The sequence below is a fragment of the Nyctibius grandis genome, chromosome 1 (genome assembly GCF_013368605.1).
Source record: "Nyctibius grandis isolate bNycGra1 chromosome 1, bNycGra1.pri, whole genome shotgun sequence".
NCBI lineage: Eukaryota > Metazoa > Chordata > Aves > Nyctibiiformes > Nyctibiidae > Nyctibius > Nyctibius grandis.
Window position 1 is genome coordinate 130,339,148 of NC_090658.1, and position 24,032 is coordinate 130,363,179.

Consider the following 24,032-nt stretch of genomic DNA (forward strand, 5'->3'; position numbering starts at 1 on the left):
CATCCACCCCCATCAAGAGGCATATGTCCCTGTCCCAGCCCTGGGGTGAGCAGCTCTACCAGCCCATGCCCATGGGCATGCTGGCTGCCTAAGAGTCAGCAGCTCAAGGGAGAATTGTCCTTTCCAAGGACCAATGGCGGCATCAGCAGATGAGCTGCTGCGTTATTCAGCCCCTGCTCAATCCACACACCAGGGATGACACTCGGGTTATGCTTCCCAAAGACAGCCTGCTTGTGGCATGCCATTTCTGGCAGACCTGAGTGAGGGGTTTCTTAGAGCTGGGATTGGAACTTGGCAGTTCTTCAGGGTTAAATTTTGCTGGTTGGACCAAGGTCACCACTATCTAGAGCATCAGTAAGTTGGGCTGCTCTCCTCTCCCCTCCCTCCATACTTCAAGCATGTCCATCACAGTTGTTTACAGAGGCCTCCTTTCTCCTATTTATGCAGTCTTTTTCTGAAACCTCTCATCACGAGCTCTCCAGGCCTCCAAAGTGATGACATGATGAACATGCCTTTCTACAACTCCTGCTAGAACTGCTCACATGTGCCAGCACCCTTTTCTTGCTGCTTCCAACATTATTAACCCTACTAAAAAGGTATAAATCACAACCTAAGAGGCTTGCCAGGGCATTAGGCAGATTGTTGGACTTCACTGGGTGAAGTTTGCTGGCCTCTGTTGTGCTGGAGGTCGGACAACACGGCCGAATAACCCCTCTAGGCTTTCCAATCTGTGGCTCTTTCAGTTTGCCACTTCCAGGCATGGCTGCCTAATCCATCGAACGAGCTGCATCATTTTCCAACTCCCCCCACCCGCTTCTTCAGCTATGCAGTTCCTCTGTTCCTCCACCACACCGAGCAAGCTGTGCTCTCTTCCGAGGCAGCGCACGTCCCCGCCTGCCTCCCCGAGCCCTGGAGGGCTCTTTGCCTGTCACGCTCCAGCAGCCGAGCTCTCAGGGTCCCCAGTGCACCTTCTCCCTGCCTCTCCCCCGCTCTGTGCCAGGGATGCGGTCACACGTCTCGGGGCTGCGCGCTGATGGATACGAGCAGCAGACCTTGCTCAGCGCTCCTGACTCAGGTGCAAGGTTTCCTAGAGCTCCTCCATGCCTGGTTGGTGCTTCTATCTTCCTCCTCCTCGCGGCCAGTACATAATTATGTAAAAGGAAATTAAATGCTGAGAGGAGCCATTATAAAAGGGAGCATCAAAGCTTTCCCTTAAAGCAGGCAGAAACCAAAGGAGGATAGATATTGCTAGGAAGGCAGTGTGTTTAAAAATCAAATCAAGTCTCTCCTGGCTCATCGTGTCTATGTGAGCGTGGCTCGTCACAGGGTACGGGAAGAGACCAGTCCTGCCTCTGAGCAGGGACAACATCAGCTGTGTCACCGAGGGATGCATGCTGACAAACCAGCCACAGCAGGGCTTATAAACCCAAGTACAGCCCGGGCTAATATGTCCAGACCCCAGCTATTTCCATATGGTTCACAGCCTCTTACGGATTCATTTAGTGCTACAAGGTCGATTTACCATTTTATGTGGCATACATCCCCCCTCCAAGCCTCAGTCCTCCCTGCTTGTAAGACTGCAATGCCAAGCCCAGCGCAGGAAGCCAAGCCAGGCTCCAGTCTTCTCCAAACGGGTCAGCAAATATCTCCTTCTCCTATTTAAGGAGCTGTAGAGAGTTACTGGAATGGCTGTCAGGAAATTTTGCTTTTTTTCTCCTAGTTCCCATGTTAGGGTAGCTGTTGAGGTAAGCAGAGTGAATACACTGGAGGTCTTTACTCAAACCCAGAGCATGTCCTCCAGAGATGTTTAGGAGCACGGTGACAGAAAGAGCTGATCTCACCTGTTGTTGTTGCAGTGAGTAGGGGAGCACTGTGAGGACTAGTAGAAGGGGGTGCAATCAGGCTAACACTTAACTTTCTGGTTTCATAGAATCATAGAATGATATCATAAACTGGTTTGGGTTGGAAGGGACCTTAAAGATCATCTAGTTCCAACCCCCCTGCCACAGGCAGGGACACCTTCCACCAGACCAGGTTGCTCCAAGCCCCATCCAACCTGGCCTTGAACACTGCCAGGGAGGGGGCAGCCACAGCTTCTCTGGACAACCTGTTCCAGTGTCTCACCACCCTCACAGCAAAGTTTCCATATCTGTTGGGTGAACGGAAGAAAGAAAAGCCTCACCATGCCTTGCAAGAATCATTTTACCCTGAGAGGTACCTGTTTGAAAGGTTTGGGTGGAACCCATGTTTATTGTTCCATCAGTGCTCAAAAAAGGGATCAGTTTCACCAATGAGCCCCTGCTCACCCAAGAGTTAGCATCTCCTGCGTGGTCTGACACCACCAGCAGCAGAAGTGCTGGAGCAGTTATTTGAGGTCAAGTCCTGGCTTCAGTAAAGCTTGGGACAACCTCCCCTGAGATTTCATGACGGTCAGTATTCATTCCTTCATCACATCCCGAGCACAAGACAGACCAGATCCCAGCTTAGCTGCTGTCACCCAATGTTCAGGAAGAGCAGAAAATAGCACAGAGAAGAAAGAAGTAAGAACTCAGTGTACTCTGTTGAATGAGCAGATCTGACCTGGAAGGTGCATGCTGAGAGCCTGAGCTGAAGTCCTTTGTGCTGGGACAAATGGGTTGATATCAGCTCCTGAACATGCACATGGAAGAAGCTAGTGGTGGTATGCAGGCCCTTTGAGAGTGATTCATCTGCTACAGCCGCAGCTACGTGGGTCCAAAACAGAGTCAACAAAAGTTGAGGGAGGAAGAATGCCTCCAAACCATGGATCAGCCCATGTCAAAAGCAGCTGAAGGAGGTGAGATAATGCCCTTTCTCCAGGGAATTTGGACAGAACCCAGGTGATGCATTTAGACCTACCCTTAGGGTTAGGCAAAAGGAGGTGGTAGGACTCTGAAGAGGATGCAGCCCTGTCCCTCACTCACCTTAACTGACTCTGAGATTTAGGAGAGGATGGGATGAAATGGTGGCCATCTCTCCCAGATTCCTGGACAGCACTGGCCAGAGGACTCCCCTGGTTTAAATAACATGGCGTAATATTAACAACAACAAAAAAAGCCCAGCAAGCCAGATCTTCATTTTGCAATCACTTCTAGCAGATAATCCACCTCACTTCTTGCAGAATAAACCGTTCTTAACCCACTTCACCCCGCAGAGGTGCCTGTTCCTCTGCGCTGAAGGGAAAGGAGCACGTATAACCAGCTTAAATGAAACACCCAGCTTCTAGGCAGTTAGCGAGGTGAGAGGGATTCCAGTCTTCCAGCATAAATCTCTTCTTAAAGAGGTTTCCTTTTACTTATTTTATTCATATGGCTACTTTAAGACTTAATGAGATTTAGCAGAACCTCTAACGTCCTTCTACTCGTGTCATGAGTGCTGTATGTGATGCTTTGGCTGGGAATTTGCCTGCGTGAGGCTGCAGTTTTCAGCACCAGGTTTCCCCTCACAAAGAGGACTGTCTATCCAGCGACGCTGTGCCTGTCTCCTCTGTAACCCTGCTGGTGATCTGAAAGAGATTTGCAGTGTAAGCCTTCATTATGCAAAGTCCTGTTGAAACCTCTGGGATTTTGCGAGGTGCCTGCACTGTCTGCAGCCCGCAATAAGTAGGCTGAAGCTGCTCGTGTATTTAAGAAAAAGCAACATTAGCTTCAGCTCTGAGGGTCACTTTTTTAAGCAGAGTGATGCAAGTTAGGCACTAAAAGGGATTACAGATGTCTCAGCTAGAGATGTGTGTTGGCTGAAGGGTTATGCTGGTGGAGTTCGCAAATGATGTAGCCAAGTTTTGTTGTCCCACCCAAAGCAAAGTCCTATGTTTCATCATGTCCTCACTATTTCTGTACCATGTCTGGAGGCCATTTATGATCAGGGCTTGTCCTTTCTTGCAAGGGCATGCTAAGATGCTTTCCCCTGCCACTTAGTTTAGAAAACTTAACTGGTCTTTGTGGGGTATTGGAGGATGAGCAGCAGGGGTGGCTTAGCAATTGTCCTCACTGCCCAGAGAAGGCATTCCCCGTCGAGCTGAGTGGGTTTGCAATGAGCCAACCTCAAGTTAAACACTCCTGCACCTGAGTGAGAGGTTTCCTGTGTGGGTGATAATGAGTTAAGTCTCATGTGGAGATAAATTTCTCAGTCAATTTCCTCCAATAACAGGCTGATAGTTAACCAATACTATGCTGTGAATAATGGATATGCTGTGAACTATGTACTGTAGGAAACAGCATCATAGAATCATAGCATCATAGAATGGTTTGGGTTGGAAGGGACCTAAATATCATCTAGTTCCAACTCCCCTGCCACAGGCAGGGACACCTTCCGCTAGACCAGGTTGCTCCAAGCCCCATCCAACCTGGCCTTGAACACTGCCAGGGAGGGGGCAGCCACAGCTTCTCCGGGCAACCTGTTCCAGTGTCTCACCACCCTCACAGGAAAGCATTTCTGCCTAACATCTAACCTAAATCTCCCCTCTTTCATTAATTTTCATTAAATGTCCTGTTAGATATATTCATAGGGTAGGAAATATCCCAAGGCACCACAACTTGTTGAAGAATGTTTTGAGATCTAAAAACAAGGCCATATCTAAAGGACAACAAATGAATGGATTACTTCTTACTCAGTCCTCTTCCCACTCAGGCCCCAAAGATCAAAATAAGCTTCTTAGCTGGGGCAACCAAGTTAGAAAGAAAGCCTTCAGACTTTAGGTGCCCAAGGGTGTGGTTTTCAAATGTGATCAACAGTGGCCTGAACCTAACTGAAGAGACTAAAACTCGCGTGGCTCCACTGAAAGTGGAGAAGGGACTCATTAGATTTGAAAGGTCGTCCTACAAGTAGCACTGCGAACCTTGAAGGAGCACTAGAAGTTAGTGCAGGATCCTTCATGCTGTCCTGGACCGAGCAGACCCAGCAGAAATGCAGTTCTGTGGTGCAAGTGGACAGGCATCCATCATCACCACTGTTGCCCTGTTAGCATGGGCTTGACATGGTTTTGGCTTGGACCAGCTAACTCTGAGCCAAACAATCCCCAAGGACTTCTTGGGAGTAAACAGAGACCAGGGACCATTCCCAGCAGGCAGTTAGAGGTGGCCACTTTTGGATGGCAAGAGATGGAGCATAGATGGGGCCAGGGTGTGCCTGCTGGCCTCAGGGTTGGAGAACAATCCCTGCAGATACTTGGTTCTTAGTAGAGATGCAGCCACAGAGCACTATGGATGGGAGAGGCCATGCTGGATGGAGAACCATGTGTAGGGAAAAGTGCTTGTTGTGGAGTGTTGCTGCCTGTTTTCCACAGATGTCTTTCAATTTGGGTGTAACTAAATATATACATTCCAACAGTGCTCAAACATTAATCCAAAACCCCAAGTTCAAATCTCTGTGGCCTCAGTACACAAAATTGTCCCCATTTGTGCAGAGTCCTGTAACCAGTTACCCATCATAAATAAGTCATGGTTTACCCTTTCTACATGGGCATCAAATTCCACAGGGCTCCGTACAAAAAAAAACGACATGTACTTGCCCCATGTGGGCAAGGAACCCCACCAGCTGCGTGCTTGCTGAAGGGGCTTGGCAGGGAGGTAATCTGTGTTGAAAGTTGGTCCTGAGTCAACCACAGTTTCCCTTTAAATGTTCATCAGCAGACCAAGGAGGCACCTCACAAAATGCCCAGATAGCTCCAAACACATAAGCAGCTCGCCTGGGAGGCCACTCATATGACTCAAGCGCTTTGCCAGCCTGGGGCATATGGCTCTGTCCCTGCCTTCCCCTCCTTCTCACCAAAGCCGGATGACAGATAGCAATTTGGTGCCCTGCTTGAAATGAGTCGCTGGTCCTGGGCCAACTCCCAGCAGCATCAAAAAGCCATCTCCACAGTTGGCAGTGGGCACTGAGGACGTCTTGCTCGGGCATGCTGAGAGCAGGCCAAGCCTGAGGCACGCTGGCAGTGAGTGGCGTGGGGAAGGCTTGCCCTATCATCAGCCGTATCGTCCCAGCGCGGTGGGGAAGGACTGGGTCCAGCAGCCTTTGAAGCCAGTGACAGCTTTTTTTTTCCAATGGACTTTGGAGCAAGCCCAAAGAGAGACGTCATCCCTTAGCCCACCCCCACCTGCAGCTTCTCCATCCACCACCTTGCCATAGATTTCTCTCTGTTATTTTGGAGTGCTGATAAAAACCCCTTCTGTTCCATATCACGTGCCACCATCACGCATATGACATGCCACAGCCAATAAAGATGAGTCACCATTCACAGGACAGCACTGGCAGGTAGCCAGTGGTGCCAATTTTAGGCTTTGTAAGACTGTGGTAATCATGGAGAGGGGGTTGCATCATCAGAGCACTACACAAGCATTAGCCCATGCTGTTCCTAGGAGCTGCAGGCCAGCTGGGAAACTGAGGCACAGACGGAGATGTTGGAGTAGCCTAAGGTCTTGGAGAGGATCTCTATGCTGCAGGCTCCTGGGGAGCAAGTTCATGCCAAACAGATTCCAGGCAGGAAATTAAGGCATTTTCAGGTAATTTTATGCTGCAGACTTTCTTGGAGACATACCTCTCATGGCAGACTCATGATTAGAGCATAGGAAAAGGTGGCTGCACACTGCTGTGCAATTGGCTAGTAAAATACATGGAAATTCAATTCTTTTCATCTTCAGGTTGCTCTAATGTGCAGCTCTGGGGTTCACATCAGGCATCCAGGAGAGCATCCTAACCCTGGATAAACAGAGGGCACATAGCCACTGAGATGTGCAAAAAAAATGGGGAAGATGTAGGGCAGGTGCTAGGCAGGGACTTCTCTGGGTTTCTAACCCTGATGTAGGTGGAGTAGTTCAGAGGTTGATGCAACTGGCTCAAAATCACTGAGTACTGAAGCAAAGAACTTTCTTGTTTCAAAAACTATCAGTTGTTTTAGATGATTAGCTCGGGGTGACAGTCTTGAGTCTGGGAGCGCAGCAGATTTACTGAGTCAGTGGAAATCTCCTGAAATGACTTTTGTCCTAAGTGGCATTTGACCAACTTCATGCTCTCAGTGCCCTCAGTATGTCCACGTCTTCGCACGGACGCTCACTGATGGGGGACGTCCACCAGGCATGGCCATTTCCATATCACAGAAGCCCATATCTGAAATACCCTGAGGTGCAAACAGACATTTGCAGTAGGGGAATGGACGCATGGTTTGATCTCAGCCTGTCCTGGGGGAAGGTGATGTTCATTAATCTGTTGAAGAGGCAGTCTCAACTCCATCTTGTACACACATGAACTTCTGAGAAGGCAAAAAGACTCAGGAGAGACAAGCCAACCTGAGCATGACTTAACCGATGGATGCTGGCAGGTCATTGAGTTCTGGCCTGCTACACATCACTCAGACCTTTGCAGAGCATACAAAGCATGGGAAGCAGAGGAAGAAACAGGTTCCTGCTGTTATCCTTGGAAGTCAGTGTCCCTGGTGCCTTCAGCTACCCCACTGCGAGACACCACCAGCTGCACCACATCTGGTTTTGTCACTTTGTCTCTCTGCCTCACAGAAATGCTCTGCCAGACTCACTCTAATGATGCCAGCCCTGTGTATTCTCCAGAAGTGTTGAGATGCTCCTTCTTTTCAGGAGACCAGTCCTCTCACCTGCAATTATGCTGAGACAATTCCATCAATGGTCCCTTGCACAACAACAAAGATTTATAAACCATAAGGTTAGCAAGGTATGCACTGCTGACACGTCATCTCTAAACACACTGAATGAAGACCTCTTACCTTGGCCAATGAGTGTGAACCAAGTTGGGTTTCCTTCCTTTCCCCCATCAGGTCAAAAGCATTTCCAGGGCTGGATGAAGTTGTTTCTCTAATGGCCTGCAAACTTTTTGTGTCCAGGCCAAACCATTAACCAGAGGTGGTTTGCAGGATCCGTGTTTGGTACTGTCACAGACTGTTTGAAACATCGCCTTGATGTTGCCTTGTCTCCAAGGAACTGGCCGTGGGAGGTGTATTTATAGCAGGAAGTTCCTTCACTAAGCCCTGGCAGAAGATGTTGCTTCCCCAATCTGGTGACGAGTCTGTTGGGTTTCATCTATGCTAATAAACTGAAACACATCAGAACATGAGCACAGCCACCAAATCTCGGTCATCCACATGGTTCAGTTATCAGCACAGTCCTTGGCACATTCTTAGCCCATGACAGCTAGAACCAACCCAAACAATTCCCAGGCTTGGCTAGGTGTTAGCATGCGCTGAGGATGATTCCCAACAAGCAGTCTGGATTGGGCCACCCTCTGTTGGAGGCTGAGACAGAATAATGACATGGACGTAGCAGTCAACAGAATTAGGCTTTGCTCGGTTACTGATTTCTAGGCACAGAGTCCCAGGTTCAAAAGCTGCTCCAGACCTGTGCTAGGGAAGAGATTCTCATGGTCATATTCAGAAGCAGACAGCAGAACTCCTGGGGCTTTCCTTCCCAGTGCTGACGTGCTCCCTTATTTTTCAGAGTATTTTAGTCCCACCTGCAAGATTACAACATCCTTCCAACTTGTGCTAGGCAGATTTAACTTCTTCTCAATGGCCGTGGTTCTCATCTGAATTAAAAAAGAATGCCAGGATAAAGATGCTGTAACAAATATCAAACGTTCGATGTTAAAATGCAAGTATATTGTATGTGTTTGCAGAGTTGTGTTGTTTCATGTCAACTACCCCTAGTCTAAACACAGAAATGTATGGGGAAAGATTTTATTTTAATCAAGCCATGTGGTTTTTTCCTTAGCAAAGGTTTTTTCCCCATTTCAGTGCATTCTATTAGTATCATAAGGTGTGTTTCTCTTCTAAAGTTTCCTAGCAGTAGAGTTCAAATATCATTTGGTCTGAAAAAATCCCAGTATAGGAGGCTCGTTCTGATCTTTGCAGAGTGTAAATCGGGAGCGACTCTGCTGTAGTCTCAGATATTCAATATACTCAAGAATCTGAGCAAAGAACTGGCTGCTAAAAGTTGTGTCTAAAGTGTCCTTCACAAAGAACAAGCTTTGAATAGGAAATATGATTTTTCCTCCCAGAGTACCTCTTCTTGGATTTGCCATCTTATTTTTCCAGGTTAAAGTAATCACATTTGGTTTTTTTTTTTCTCATGTTGCTCTGGGAAAGCAGAGGGAAAAAACCTACATCTCAGCAATCAACAACCACACAACATTGCACATCTACCCAAGAGGCTACAAGGGCAGCACAGTCATACTTGGGTGTCTTTAGTCGCTAGAGATCCATGGTAGATCCATGCTAATGGTGACACTTAGTTCTCCATATTAACTATAAAGGTAGTTTAGGTTGACTTTTCTCCCATCTCAGGTGCCTGGTAAGATTTGGATGCCTCTGGGCCACACTGATGGCCATGTAGATACAAGGCTCTGCTCAGGCTACTCTGATTTCTGAACTGAGGTCAGAAGCAAGTGAGCACAAGAGGAACCAGAAAGTACACCAAGAAAAAGCAAATTACATCTATAGAGATGACTTGTACACTTCTCTGCTGGCTGTGTTTCCTTCAGGTTGAACCAGGTTTCTGTGACAGACTCTACTGCCCTGTAACATTGCCTACAAAGTGTGATTTTGCTCTGCATGCATAGATTTAAAACCTGTCCTTGCTGGAGGTGTTGTCAGGACATCCTGATGGAGCATTTCAAGTGAAATCTCTTGGTGTCTCTTGAGGAGCTTCAAATCCTCTTGTCTGTGGCTGTTGACTTTTGGGGATTCAGGTGGGATTCTTTTTCAGTGTGATTCTGAGACAGCTGTTAAAGGCATTCAGATTAATGGGAATTTAACTGAAGTCTTTATAATTACAGTGATGACTGTGCAGAGGGTATCTCACTCTGAATAGAGTGGCAATTCATACAGCCTTTGACAAAAATAGACACGTAGAAGAGTTTCTCATGATGTATTTCCAAACGAAAATGTGCCCGGAAAATCCTGGCTGCTGCGCCCCCAGCACATTTCCACTGCAGAATTAGCCCAGGTGATGGTACCTGGATAAATTTAGACCAGGCTCAGCCCAGACCGTCTCTTATTCCTGTATGTGTGGCATTAGAAGACAGAGATGCACATAGCTGTTGGTGCTGAGTGTCTATGAACCTCGATGCAGCCCTGTCCACATGAGATTCAGCATGCCCGTTGGAGGATGCACTGGGGAAGGATGCACCAGGGCATTGTGGGAAGATCCTGGAGAGATACTGGCACTTGTGTAAGATAGCCTGAATCCTCACTGCAGGGAGTGTGGGTTACCAGGCTACTCAAACCCCAATTTAAGCGATAACAGCAGCTATTCTAGTTGAAAACACCATCAAATGTAGCCCCACACCGACATCAAAAACACCATTAGTAAGATTAATGAGATTTCTGCCTTACTGGCCGAAAATCACAAAGGAAAGAACTGTTCTATATTAACACCCCCCAAAATAGCATCCACTGAAGTGGAGCTGTTTGCTTTTGGTCAGAGAGGGACAGTGAATTTTCTTAACATTTGGGGGAAATTTCAAAATGGAGGAGTGATTTCAAAATAAATAGCTACATGTCATAAATAACGTCATAATAATGTCACACCAAAAAGGATTACAAAGGAAAGATTAGTCTTTTTGTATGTCCTTCCTCTCCTCTCCTCTCCTCTCCTCTCCTCTCCTCTCCTCTCCTCTCCTCTCCTCTCCTCTCCTCTCCTCTCCTCTCCTCTCCTCTCCTCTCCTCTCCTCTCCTCTCCTCTCCTCTCCTCTCCTCTCCTCTCCTCTCCTCTCCTCTCCTCTCCTCTCGTCTCCCAGTGCCTCCACCTTCTTTAGGACTGAAGCTATTCACCAAGCTCACCCCAGATTCCTGAGTGGTCTTAGACACCTGCCATGCATTGCTCCCCCTGAAAAGTGTGATTTTGAAGTTAATTTCCTTTAACTCCACCATTAGACTCCCATCAGAGACTCTAGCAGCTGGGTGGACCTTCAGAAGAGGGCTTTTCTCCATAAGGCAAGGTTTGCCCATCTAGCTGTAGCAATAGAGTCAGGCTGGCATTTTCCTCAGACATAGCTTTGAAAGCGTAGCTGAGACTAGAGTCCTAGAAGGATTAACCTATACTGCCAAAATAACATTTTGGTGGCATAAAGCCATCTACAGGTCTGTATTACACCTCACCTAAGCTCTAGCTGCTGTGCCTGTGCTCTCCAGAGCTGTCTGGAAGCAGCAGCCACCTGGGCTAATTTACTCTTCCAAAAAGCCCAGCCTGGAAAATCTGGTAATATGAGAGGCTCCATCTCCAGGAGTTGAACCACAGGTCTTCCATATTATTTTTAAAGTGATGAAGGGGATTATATGACCATGTTTGTGATAGGCAGAGGACTGTCTATACCTGTAATGCAAACAGTGTTAAAGCCCAAGCACTGGCACTCAAATGATTCTGTTAAGATGGTCTCTGGTACAGTTTTGGCCAGCTAGCCCTTACCCAAAGCTTTCCCAGGCATGAGAAAATGAGTTCACATAGTCCAGGAACCGTTCCCCAAAGGCAGATTGGATGCAACTACTGAGAGAGTTTAATAGTATGGACATGGCAGACTCTGCCAGCTGGGCTCAGGGTCAATGAATAGTCGTGGCTCTGTTTCTCATTTGTTAGTTTAGATGTCACCACAGTGACCCAGGTTCTCTCAAGGCCTGGGTTCCCATGTGCCCTTCTCCTCTTTTCTATTTTTTATGAGCCGTTATCCAGTGACGAGCCACTATGTAAGATGAAAGATCTCAGTGAGCTAAGTGATATGAGGCTTGTTTGAAGACCTGTGCATATACACGGGCTGAGATTTCTCAGTGCTGCCAGAAATGTTTCAGCTGTGGAGTGGATGTCAGCAGCTTTTTTGCCTACATAAATAGGTAAAACCTGAGATACCTGCAGTCAGCATCCTAGGAAAGGGGCAAGGCTATTATGGACTGTGTGCATATATGCTTGTTGAGATCAACCTTCTTCTCATTGATGTAGCAGGGGGATATTGTCTTTCTGCTACCGCTTTCTTGAGGATGGTGATAACTGTCTGGCTGTTCAGCGAAATGCAACTTAAATATGTCCTCTCACTGGTGGCAGCACCCTCCTCTCATCAGGAGGGTGTTGGGGGGTTGTTTTCATAGAATGGTTTGGGTTGGAAGGGACCTTTAAAGGTCATCTAGTCCAACCTTGTGTTTTGCCTGCTTGGCCTTCAGTAGTATAAAATCATTGTGTGGCATCACGCGAATTTGCCCACGTTATGTTGGGTCTGGCAACTTCTGCTCTGCAGAAGTCCGTGCCAGCTATTCTGCTTATCTTGGAGCAAGGAACAGGTTTCCCCAAGCCTCCTTTCTGCTCTCCTCACCTTGCTGGGACTCAGGTCTCTCCTCTGAGCTCTTGTGAGGATTTGTTGGATGCCAAACCACTTCTATCTAGGGTACTTCTCCTCTTACCCACTTCTCCTTGTTTGGTCTTTTCAGTCTGATCATCCACACTCCAGGTAAAGTCGATGGAGAGGCATTTCCAGAGAGCAGCTCATCCCATGTCTCAGACAGCTCTCCTTGGGTGAGATAAACACTGAGGCACATGACACAAGGAAGATCTTAATTAGGAGTGTTTTAAAACAGGGGGAAGCTTTGCCAGTCCTTATGTGGTGGGTGATAGCCAACATTTTCAACAGGAGATTTGACACTTTGCTGAGGGTATTCAAGGACAATCCAAAACAGAGGGTAGATTATCCTTTTTCTGTTTGGCCTAGGGTACTTGTGCCTCCCGCAGAAGGATCAGTGGTTGGCTTGCATCCAGGAGAAGATACAAGACTGGATAGCCCTAGGGCCTGAGCCAGTTTGGCAGTTCCCAAGTTCACAGAGGAGATGAATAGGAGGAGACACAACAGAAGCAGCTGAGATAATGAGAGCACAGATCAGACGAACGTGGCCGGTCACCTCTTCTAGCAGTAGAGAAAAAGGGGCATTCGGGAGAACTGAAAGGCAGCAGGATGAAAGGGGAGAAAAGCAAGGCCTTTTGAAACACAATCCGTAGTGAACCTGTGGACCTCAGTTCCTCAAGGCAGTGCTAAGACGAAGGCTGGAGGGGAACTAAAAAGAGATCCAATGTTTCTGGGGTCAGTGAGGACATCCTAATTGAGAAAAAAGAAAAGGTTTTAGGAAGCATTCACATTTCAGGACATGAGCCAGCCTTTAACTGGCAAGGGGTGGGAGAGCAACTCTCCATGTGAGCAAGCTGTTCTGAAGATGCCTTGCTATGGACTCTCACACTCTCACAATAAAAGATTTGGGAACATGGATGTTCCTCTGGTCTAATGTGAGAGAACCTTCCTTGTGTTAGCTTGGACATGGACTGTCCTGTATAGAAACTCAAAGCAAGCCTCATGTCAGAAAGTTCCAGTGGGTTTCAGTGGTAGAAGACCCTCTTCTTGTTGTCCAGATCTACTTGGAGACTGGTCTGTGAATCGAGTTGCTTACCTTTGCTTCCTGCCTTCCCAAACAGTCACCAGCAGTTTTCTATTTCTTATGGACCGGTGAGGCTGTGTCCTGTGGGAGTCAGGTCCTGGGGAGAACAGGGCTGTGCATGCTCCTTGGAGGAAGGTCTCAGAACAGCTCCCTAGCAAGGGAGCAGATGCCGAGGATTTGAAACTCGCTCCTTGCCCAATGAAACCAAAACACTTTCCATGAGAAAAGAGCAAAGGACAAGACACTGGTGTAACCAGTAGAAAACCCAATGTTCAAGTCACATCTCTTCCCAATGTCAGGCTCTGGTTTTTCATCACTGGTCACTCCAGCTCTGAGTTGACTAGAGAGGTAAACTGGCAATCCCGCATCCAAAGGCAGATCTCAGTGTAAACTCAGACTCCCATGACAAATGTAGAGAAGTTCATCTTCAGGAACTGTTCCAGCAAATCCTCATCCTTTATCAGTCATCTCCCGAAGGTGAATAGATCCCTCAGCTCTCTAGGGCCCTGAGGATGGGATCCACCTCCCTCGCTAAGCAACTGAATTCATCTCAGACAGCTTAAACTTTACCTTAAACTGTCTAAATGAAGTTGACTCCCTTTGTAGTCACTGGGTAGAGACAGACCCTCCAAAAACATGACTTGACTCATCTTCTATTATCTGAGATGTGTGAGATAAGTCAGCTGCCGAGGAGAGGCCTGGTTTTTAGCCAACCCCATTCTTTCCATTAAAAGCAGCCATAGGAGCTGAGAAGTTGAAAATACTGAAATTACGTTCAGCTCATCTTTTGGGCTTGGTTTCACCCACAGAGCACCTGCAGAGTGTTAGGGGACCGTAGAAATACGTGGCACATAGATGCGGGCAGGCCATTCCTGGGTCAGACTTACGAGTGATGTTAGCCATGGGTGGAATAGTCCTCATCTACCATAACGGACTGGTGGCACGCTGGACAAACTGGTTAAGGAAGTGTCCTGAAGTCCTATGAGGCAAATGAATCTCAAGACAGTCTGTGCAGTCCTTTATTATTTATATACTGGTAATGGTCCGTATTCTTCCATGTTCAAAGTCAAAAACAAAGAGGGAGAATGAAGGAAAGAAGACAAAAGTCATTCCCTCCTCTGAAAGGAAAGAAAAAAAAGAAAGATCAAGCATCAAACTACAGAAGGAACAAATGAAATCAGACCTGGGGTCTGATTCTGACCCATTTTAATCTGGCACAAATAAATAAAAACAGATTAAAAAGTAAGAGGGAGCATCTTTCAGGTAATGTTGCTACAAGAGCAGAATCTGGCTCAATGTCTTTTATATATAAATGCTTTTTCACTGTGTGTGCATCAAATTGAAAACCTGTTCCTCGATTCATACTGACCTTCAGGGAGGAACGTGCCACCCAAAGGGGAAAACACGATGACAGGGTTCACAGCACAGAGGCCTGAGCAGCCAGCGAGGGATGGGGGGGGACCGAGACGTGGCACTTGGCATTAAGCAACCGCTGCCTTCGCACAGGGGTTGATGGAAGGTTTCCTGTCGCACTGAATATTTCCCGTCCAGCTCACCTGGGAGAAATGGTGGTATCTTCCCATTTTGTTTTAGTAAAATCTTCAGGAGAATTAATGTCAAAAAAGAAATAGAGCACCGTTTAGGCATCGTTTTTGGCTTTAAAGGGACAGGCACCACAGTAAATACTTAGGGAATATGCTACAGTAAATGCATTCAGCTTACAGCCAATAACCTGCAGCTGGATTTGTGATGAAGACTGTACACACCTCTAGTGAAAAACCTCTATCCTCAGCTGAACAACACCACGAGTAAGGGAAAAATGTATATATTGTTCATTTTAAATATTAATTTTTTGTGTGTGTGATTTGTCTACAGCTTTTATTAGACTGGTTGTAAAACCATGTGTAACTGCATAGCACGAATAGCCCAGATAGACCGGGATGCCTTTCCCTGTGCTGTTTTTATTCCTGCACATATATGGGCTTTAAAAACAGCAATGGTAATTTAAGGGGAGTCATTGTTCTCAGTCTCTCTTGTGGATGTGGATTCTTCAAAGACCATCGTTGTATTTCTGAGATGGCATTTTATTTTTCTGGGCCATCAGTAGGAACTAGAGGCTGAAAACCAAAACAGGCTGCAATTCAGCCTGCCCCTGCGAGCTTCAGCAAGGCTCCAGGAGCTTCACTTGAACTCAGAGTGGTTCATGCTCCCCTCCTCCGGTATCAGATCGTTCCCTGCATTATACTCCAGTCCGCTCATGTTTTCATGATCCCAAGCAATGGCTCTTGTTTCCTCCTCTCAGAGACTCTATTCCTTGGTTTGACACTCTTCTCAGAAAGTTTAACCTTTTATATAGCTGCCTTATTTCCCACTGCTTTCTCCTTTCTCTCCACCATTTGCTGTTGCTCAGTCTCTGCGCCACGTGTGTTTACCACTGAGGACTGTTCATTAGCTCCCCGAGAAAGGCAGAATTACTAAGGCAAGAAGTCAGCATCAAGGCAGTTCAAGATGATGGGCGAGTTCAGCTCCAGGTTCAGACACCTAAAAATAGCGTCTCCGATGAAGGTGTCTCCATGTGATGGGGGTGTCCAAGCTTCCCTTGTATTTGCCAGCCGGTCTAGGGAAGTGATCGTCCCTCTGTACTTGGCACTGGTGAGGCCACACCTTGAATCCTGTGTCCAGTTCTGGGCCCCACACTTCAAGAGAGATGTTGAGGTGTTGGAGCGAGTCCAGAGGAGGGCGACCAAGCTGGTGAAGGGTCTGGAGGGTATGACCTATGGGGAATGGCTGGGGGAGATGGTGGTGTTTAACCTGGAGAAGAGGAGGCTCAGAGTTGACCTTATTGCAGTCTACAACTACCTGAAGGGAGGTTGTAGCAGAGTGGGAGTCGGCCTCTTCTCCTGGGCAGCTAGCGATAGGACAAGAGGACGTAGCCTCAAGCTTCACCAGTGGAGGTTCAGGTTAGACATTAGGAAGCATTTCTTCTCAGCAAGGGTCATTAGCCATTGGAAGGGGCTGCCCAGGGAGGTGGTGGAGTCACCATATCTGGATGTGTTTAAGAGAAGACTGGACATGGCACTTAGTGCCATGGTCTAGTTGCCATGGTGGTGTCAGGGCAATGGTTGGACTCGATGATCCCAGAGGTCTCTTCCAAAATGATTGATTCTGTGATTCAGTGGAGATGTAGGCAGTACAGCCCCAGGGTACTGGACGTTCGTACAGCTCTGGCTGCACTGGCCATAATGACTAAGGAAACAATTTGGTTGACTTTTGCCTAGTGACATTTGAGATGCCCTGAATATGACAGGGCATGCCTGTATGACAGGGCATGCTTGTATGATGCTTGACCAATCTGATGGCCTTCTATGATGGCATGACCAGCTGGGTAGATGAGGGGAGAGCAGTGGATGTTGTCTACCTTGACTTCAGCAAGGCTTTTGACACTGTCTCCCACAACATCCTCATAGGAAAGCTCAGGGAGTGTGGGTTAGATGAGTGGACAGTGAGGTGGATTGAGAACTGGCTGAACGGCAGAGCTCAGAGGGTTGTGGTCAGCGGTTCTGAGTCTAGTTGGAGGCCTGTAGCTAGTGGTGTTCCCCAGGGATCAGTACTAGGTCCAGTCCTGATTAACTTATTCATCAATGATCTGGACGAAGGGACTGAGTGTACCCTCAGCAAGTTTGCTGATGACACAAAACTGGGAGGAGTGGCCGATACACCAGAAGGCTGTGCTGCCATTCAGTGAGACCTGGACAGACTGGAGTGTTGGGCAGAGAGGAACCTCATGAAGTTCAATAAAGGCAAGTGTAGGGTCCTGCACCTAGGGAGGAATAACCCCATGCACCAGTACAGGCTGGGGGTTGACCTGCTGGAAAGCAGCTCTGCAGAGAAGGACCTGGGTGTTCTGGTGGACAACAAGTTCACCATGAGCCAGCAATGTGCCCTTGTGGCCAAGAAGGCCAATGGTGTCCTGGGGTGCATTAGGAAGAGTGTGGCCAACAGGTCAAGGGAGGTTCTCCTGCCCCTCTACATGGCCCTGGTGAGGCCACATCTGGAGTAACTGTGTCCAGTTCTGCATTTCAAGAAAGATAAGGGACTACTAGAGAGAGTCCAGCGAAGGGCTACAAAGATGGTCAGAGGACTGGAGCATCTCCCTTATGAGGAGAGGCTGGGGGAGATGGGTCTGTTTAGCCTGGAGAAGATAAGGCTGAGGAGGATCTTATCAACGCTTACAAATACCTTAGGGGTGGGTGTCAAGGGGATGGGGCCAGACTGTTCTCAGTGGTGCCCAGTGACAGGACAAGGGGCAACGGGCACAAACTGAAACATGGGAAGTTCCATCTAAATATGAGGAAAAACTTCTTTCCTTTGAGGGTGGCAGAGCCCTGGCACAGGCTGCCCAGGGAGGGTGGGGAGTCTCCTTCTCTGGAGATATTCAAAACCCGCCTGGATGCGACCCTGTGCAACATGCTCTGGGTGACCCTGCTTTGGCAGGGGGTTGGACTGGATAATCTCCAGAGGTCCCTTCTATCCTCAACCATTCTGTGATTCTGTGAATACCCTTTCTTACTCCAGCTCCCAGCTCAAAAATGTTCTTGCCTTCTGTATGCAAGTTTGTCACATCTTCCAGCTCCACACAGAGGTCTGGGGTATCCTAGAGCATCTCAAATGTTGCTGGATTCCCATCTGTGATGGTTGCACTAAGTCTTATTTTTTCATTGAGTAAAGTAAGAGACATCACTCACCCGTGGATGCCACGAGGTGAATCTCTACAGTAGGAGCTGAATCCTGTCTGAAATGCCTTGGCCAGGTGCACTGTGATATGAAGGAGATCTGTTCCCTGCTATAGCATGGATTTTATATGAGACCTTGGATAAATCCTTCAAATCTTAGTGCTTGCTCTGTCAGATGGGGACATTATAGAGCTCTGCCTCACTGTGCTGAAGATGTCTCACCATATGGACTTCAGGACACATTACTAAAAGGACTTGGGGAACTAATTCTTGTGATGTGTCATTCAAGACACATGGGCTTGACTCCTCAATGGTGCTGACTATGGCCTGTGAGTCACTCATTGCTTCCTAGCAGGTGATAGGAGGAGTTCAAGGGCTGGTGTACAGACTGGTACAGAGAGTTTGAAGATAACCCCAGTCTATGCCACTCTGACTTGTTATGGGCAGGTGGGATACAGATACCATAGATGCAGCCATAGGGCTTCCAGCCCCATGGTATATGATGTCCTGCTGGCTCAAGAGTGCCCATAGAGATGTGGCAATGCATGGTAGGTATTTTCTACTCCCAAGACTAAGCACAGAGTGGGAGGAGTGGGAGCGGGTTTTTTGAACGTGACTTCAGTTTTAAACCAACCCCAACCCTTTGATAAACAAACCTTGGAAGGGAGTTGAAACCCACTCATGGTAGATGAAGGTGCGTCAGTCACCATGTGCAAAATCAATATCAAAATCAAAAAATACTTCCCATGTGATCCAACTTACTAGGACTTTTTAGTCTAGTTATAATTGGAGATCTCTCTATAGTTGCTTAGAAATAAGACCTGGGGAAGTGGAAAAGAAAGGAATGGTTTATCCCACAGTCTGGGAGAACTGTACATTGTATGAAGATGTCACAGGCTAGAAGTAATAGGGAAGGATGGGAACAAGAAACTCATGGTCAAGATGACAAAAGCCAAGGCGTGCTTTGTCATTTAAGCCTGTATGAAATAGCCAGGGAATAATTTCTGTGGCAACACGGTAAGAAGTACTGTAGAAATCTTCATATTGCTCCATGGTTCCTGTTGATGTCCACCTACTGATCGCACCCCCCTGACACCCAGGTTCAGATCCTGCTCATCACTAGGATGCCAAAATCTGCATTCACCAGAGTCATGAATTTTTAAACAACAGCAGGAATATGTCAAAATGTCTAGAGATACTTCATTCTCCCCCCTCAGATCTTGGTGCAAATGAGGAGGCAATGAGCTGTTTTGTAAGGGTAGGACTCATCCCGCCTGACTGCTGGTGTTTGCAAGTCCCCACACTTCCTGTCAAGGGATGGAGCGAGACACTTCGGGAGCATGAGTCAACCCCCCTTGTCCCACACATGGATCTTAGGACAGGGTGAATCACTTTCTGGGGGTGTCTGCCTCTCTCTATTGACTCCAGGAGACGTTCAGATGACTATCAGCAGGCATGGTACCGTGCAATATGAGTGACTCAACACACACACTGTCATCCAGCTCTGTGCAATTTAGAGCAAAGACTGTGATTAGTGTAGGCTTCTGCACTGAAAACATTACAGTGGGAAAAGCCTTTATGTGTACACTGGGGTTTTGTTTCTGGTGTATTTTGTTCCTCTCTCTATTCTAGAATAAATGAACCCAACAGAAACATTTTTAAGCCAGTGTGACACATCTCTCTCTTGTGGGTTGGCGCTGCTTGACTTCAGTATACAGGTACATCAAATGCCGTACAAGTTTCTAGTATAACAGCACTAAAATAAGATAATACATGACATTTTCTTTTCTGCTAATCATGGAAAGTTTTTAAACTGAATATCTAGAAGATACTGCAACAAACAGTACTTGTACACATAGCATCACTCACCTTATGAATTGTGTGGCATTGCTCAACCTTCCAAAACCGTTTTGTCTACCAAAAATGTAACACATCTAGTAAGTTAAAAATAAATCTAATCTACCTCTGTTTGGGGCTAAGGCTGTTCACTTTCAGAAGTTTCCATCCATTAGACTCCCCAAGTCCTATATGCAAGTGTTTCTTATTGAGGACTTAGAACTTGGGGAAAATTGTGTTTTTCTTAAAGATGATGGCCTAAAACTTCCCTCTTTGATAAGGCCACTGGTCTTACTGGTTTGTAGTTTGTTGGTTTTTTTTAAATTCAGTCTGAAATGCTAATGCATGTGTAAGCCCAAAGGCAAGGTATGCAGAGAGAGACTTGAGAGCTGGTGGAAAGGCATAGTTTTGATGGACCTGCAGGCTGGGAGAATTTCAGTGAGGGGCAGAGATGGAGGTCTGCCATCCTTCCTGGCCACCTTTTCCATCACTCCTCCTCCAGACATAGCTTGGCTGGAAGAGGGGAAATCTAACCCCACCGCACTGTGGGGTGGGCTCCTCAAAAAGGAGGTAAAGTCTCTAGAGTGAGGTCTGAAGAGCCAGGGGATCTTCTGTGCATCCCCGTGGGACCCAAGTCCTTGTGGGCAGAGGGAAAAGGGAGAAGAAAACAGGAGAATAATAAATTTAGGAGGTTCAGATATTTTAGCCTTTTAACACTGAGCAGCTGCAGCAAGCTGCTCCTTGGGTTTTCTTAAAGTAATAAAAGCAAAATAGAGCAGGACCTGTTTTCTGGTGTGTTACACATCAGAGATGGAGGGATGTTTGTCATTGTTTGGTTTGCTTGAAACCATTAGCATTTTTCCTCTTTAGATTTTATAGGTGATGCTCCCAGAGAAATCTTTGGCAAAGGCCCAATCAAAGTATAGCTACCAAATTATTTAACTTCCCAAGCATGGATCTTAGTCTATCATCTGTTCCTTCACCTGCAGAGCAGTTGTGCAGTGTGCAGCAGTGGGAGCAAAGGAATGAGATGCCAGTGGCCTTTTCTTTTCCTAGGAATCTGTCAATTAATTTTTATTATGATGCTTTACTCAATGAGTTGTTCAATTTACCCTTGCGATAATCAATGGTATTGCATTTTTAAAAGCTCCTGAAGTGTGATGGGGCACTATTTTATCCATTGGAGCAAATAAATAGTGTTGGTTGTGATGGGGAATAAGATCAGGCCCCTTTGGAATATCATGGGGTGCCTGCCCCATGCCAGGGCACAGCGGGATGAGTTGGGAACCGAGGGTGACCCCAGCAGAGGCAATGCCCTCACTGATGGGAGCAATACCACAGAGTCTGAGTGCACTGGGCAGAGCTGCATGCTGGTAATGGCTCCCTCAGCAGTTCCAGACAAGGCAAGGAGATGGACCAGTTCCAAGGTCCCTCCAGGGGGTCCCACCAGAAGCAGAATGAGACAGGGCTGGAAACGGGGCTGGAGACGTGACTGTGACTTGGGTCTGTGGTCCATCCAGGAGACAAGGCTGGAGATAAGCTACGTCCCATATAGGTGTTCAGTCCATCCTGGGAACAGGGCAGGGTAGTTGCTGGAGAGATCAGATTCTTTGTTTTGGGACCATTTGGAGGGTATTGATGAGTCTTAATGTTCCCTGCATTTATATATTCATCTGCATGGGACCATAGGGTGACAAAAAAAACCTGACAAACTGCCTATTTTTTCCAAAGGCGAATGCAAACAGGAATTCCTGATTAAGGCAGAATCAAGTACAAGTCAATGTGAATGTTGCTTGTATGAAAGTATTTTAGAATAAAAAAGATCCATGCAGTTACAAGGAATATAGATGTCGTGCTCTTGCGATGGTGCACTCCAAGACAGACCCCTTTCTACAGAAAATAACCTTCATACTTGGGCTGCAGCGTTTAGATGGGATCTGGATTTCAAATTCTCAAATGAGGATCTAAGCAGGATGAGGACAGAGGCTGTTGCCTGTAGAGAAGAGCTGGGGTGGGGTGGCAGAGCCAACGGCTCATGAAGAGAAACATCATGTGCTGTGTCAGAGAACTGAATACAGCATCATTTCCAATTTCCACACTGATATTTCTGTATTTCTCTCCTCTAGACTGTAAGGACAACCTGACGTGAGTTGAACCTTTGGGCTACTGAGCCTGCCCCAGATGCAATAATTTAGTGAGCAGATGATGTTTCAACCAAACCTCCTGTCTAACTCAGTGGATCTGTGTGTCTTCCGGCAGGTGTGTCCTCTGTGGCCTCCCTGATGTCCCTGGCTTGGGTGCTAGCCTCCTATCACAAGCTTCTTCGGGACTCTAGGGACGACAAGAAGAGTATGAGCTACAGAGGGGCCCTCATCCATGTCTTCTGGCGCTTCTTCACCATCTCATCCCGAGTTATTTCTTTTGCTCTCTTTGCTTCCATCTTCCAGCTCTACTTTGGGATCTTTGTAGTGGTCCATTGGTGTGCCATGGCTTTCTGGATCATCCATGGTGGGACAGATTTCTGCATGTCTAAGTGGGAGGAGATCCTCTTCAACATGGTGGTAGGGATTGTGTACATTTTCTGCTGGTTTAATGTCAAGGAAGGGCGGACTCGATACAGAATGTTTGCGTATTACACGGTAGTCCTGACGGAGAACGCTACCTTGACGCTCCTTTGGTATTTTTACAGAGATCCTGACACTACTGACTCATATGCCGTGCCAGCACTGTGTTGTGTCTTTCTTAGCTTTGCTGCTGGGATAGCTTTGATGCTGTTATATTATGGTGTGCTGCATCCCATGGGGCCAAGAGCTAAGATCCTTGTCAGCTCCTGTTGCGCCGAGCTGCTCTGGGGCATTCCTTTGCCCCCCGATGTTGAGCCCATGGCACCCCAAACCCCTGGGTACCGGGGGGCCCAGGCTACGCCCACCAGAGCGGTCACGGAGCAACAGGAGGAACTCACAGCTGACACTTGCTTGCCCGTTTTCCAGGTGAGAGCAATGGTACCATCTACTCCATCTGGGCGACCCTACCCCCCCGAGGGGCCTCTCATTAAGATTGACATCCCAAGAAAAAGATATCCTGCATGGGATGCTCATTTTGTAGACAGGAGGTTAAGAAGAACTATCAACATCCTCCAGTATGTCACCCCCACAGCTGTAGGTATTAGGTATAGAGATGGACCTCTCTTATATGAGTTGCTACAATATGAATCTTCACTTTAAAAGCTCCTTAAAGCAAAAGTAAAAGAGGGGACCTTATTTTTGTTTACGGTAAACACAGATCATGAAACAAACACAAACCTTCAGATAAGCTTTCTTTCTGGTTGCTGTATGTATAAAAAAAAAAAAAGATATTCTCTATGTTTTGTAAGTAAAAACAAAAAGAAAAACTTTTCTTTTGTTTTTTACACACAAGAAACAGTATTTCAACTTCCACACCTAGGATTCACAGGTGGAGAAGGAGGCATCTCCACATCAGTTTTATACCGTACACCAAGTGTAGAACATTATTTATGGGATTGGTGCTGATTGAAAAATAAAAAACAAACAAACAAACAAACCTACAACTGCCTTATGCCCTTAGGTGCTGAGTTTCATTAAGTACTGTCACCTTTCTCATGCAAAACTCTTTGATGATTATATGCCAGGAAAAAAACAACCAACTGAAATACAAACCTTAAAATTAAAAAGAAAAAAAAGGGAAAAGAAAAAAATGAACAACAACAACAAAAAGAGAGAAATGTATGAAAAAAAAAATCTTGTTGCTCTTATTGGATTTAGCACAAAAAAACCCAAATGTCTAAAGATAAGAAAGCAAAGCCAAGACACCCCCAATGGAGTTTGATTTTTCCAACAGTTGAAAGACAAAATCAGGTCTGTAACTCAATTTGGCAATGCATTTGTAACACCACTGGGCCAAGCCTGCGAGCCTTGACCGAGTCGTGTTATAAACGCGATCCCACCACGTAACCGTTTTCCTCGTGTAAATGGGCCATGTGTAATGGTCGGTTTGCACCA

General features: G+C 46.8%; 1 protein-coding gene across 1 annotated transcript in view; it reads left to right on the top strand.

Annotated features, from left to right (window-relative positions):
- The window catches only part of XKR6 (XK related 6), a 217,553-nt gene extending 194,253 nt beyond the window's left edge, over window positions 1–23,300 (top strand). Inside the window, exon 3 of the mRNA XM_068403020.1 lies at window positions 22,273–23,300. Within this exon, the coding sequence (XP_068259121.1) occupies window positions 22,273–23,237 (965 nt within the window). The 3' untranslated portion in view covers window positions 23,238–23,300. The remainder of the gene's footprint in view (window positions 1–22,272) is intronic.
- Window positions 23,301–24,032: the final 732 nt, after the last annotated feature.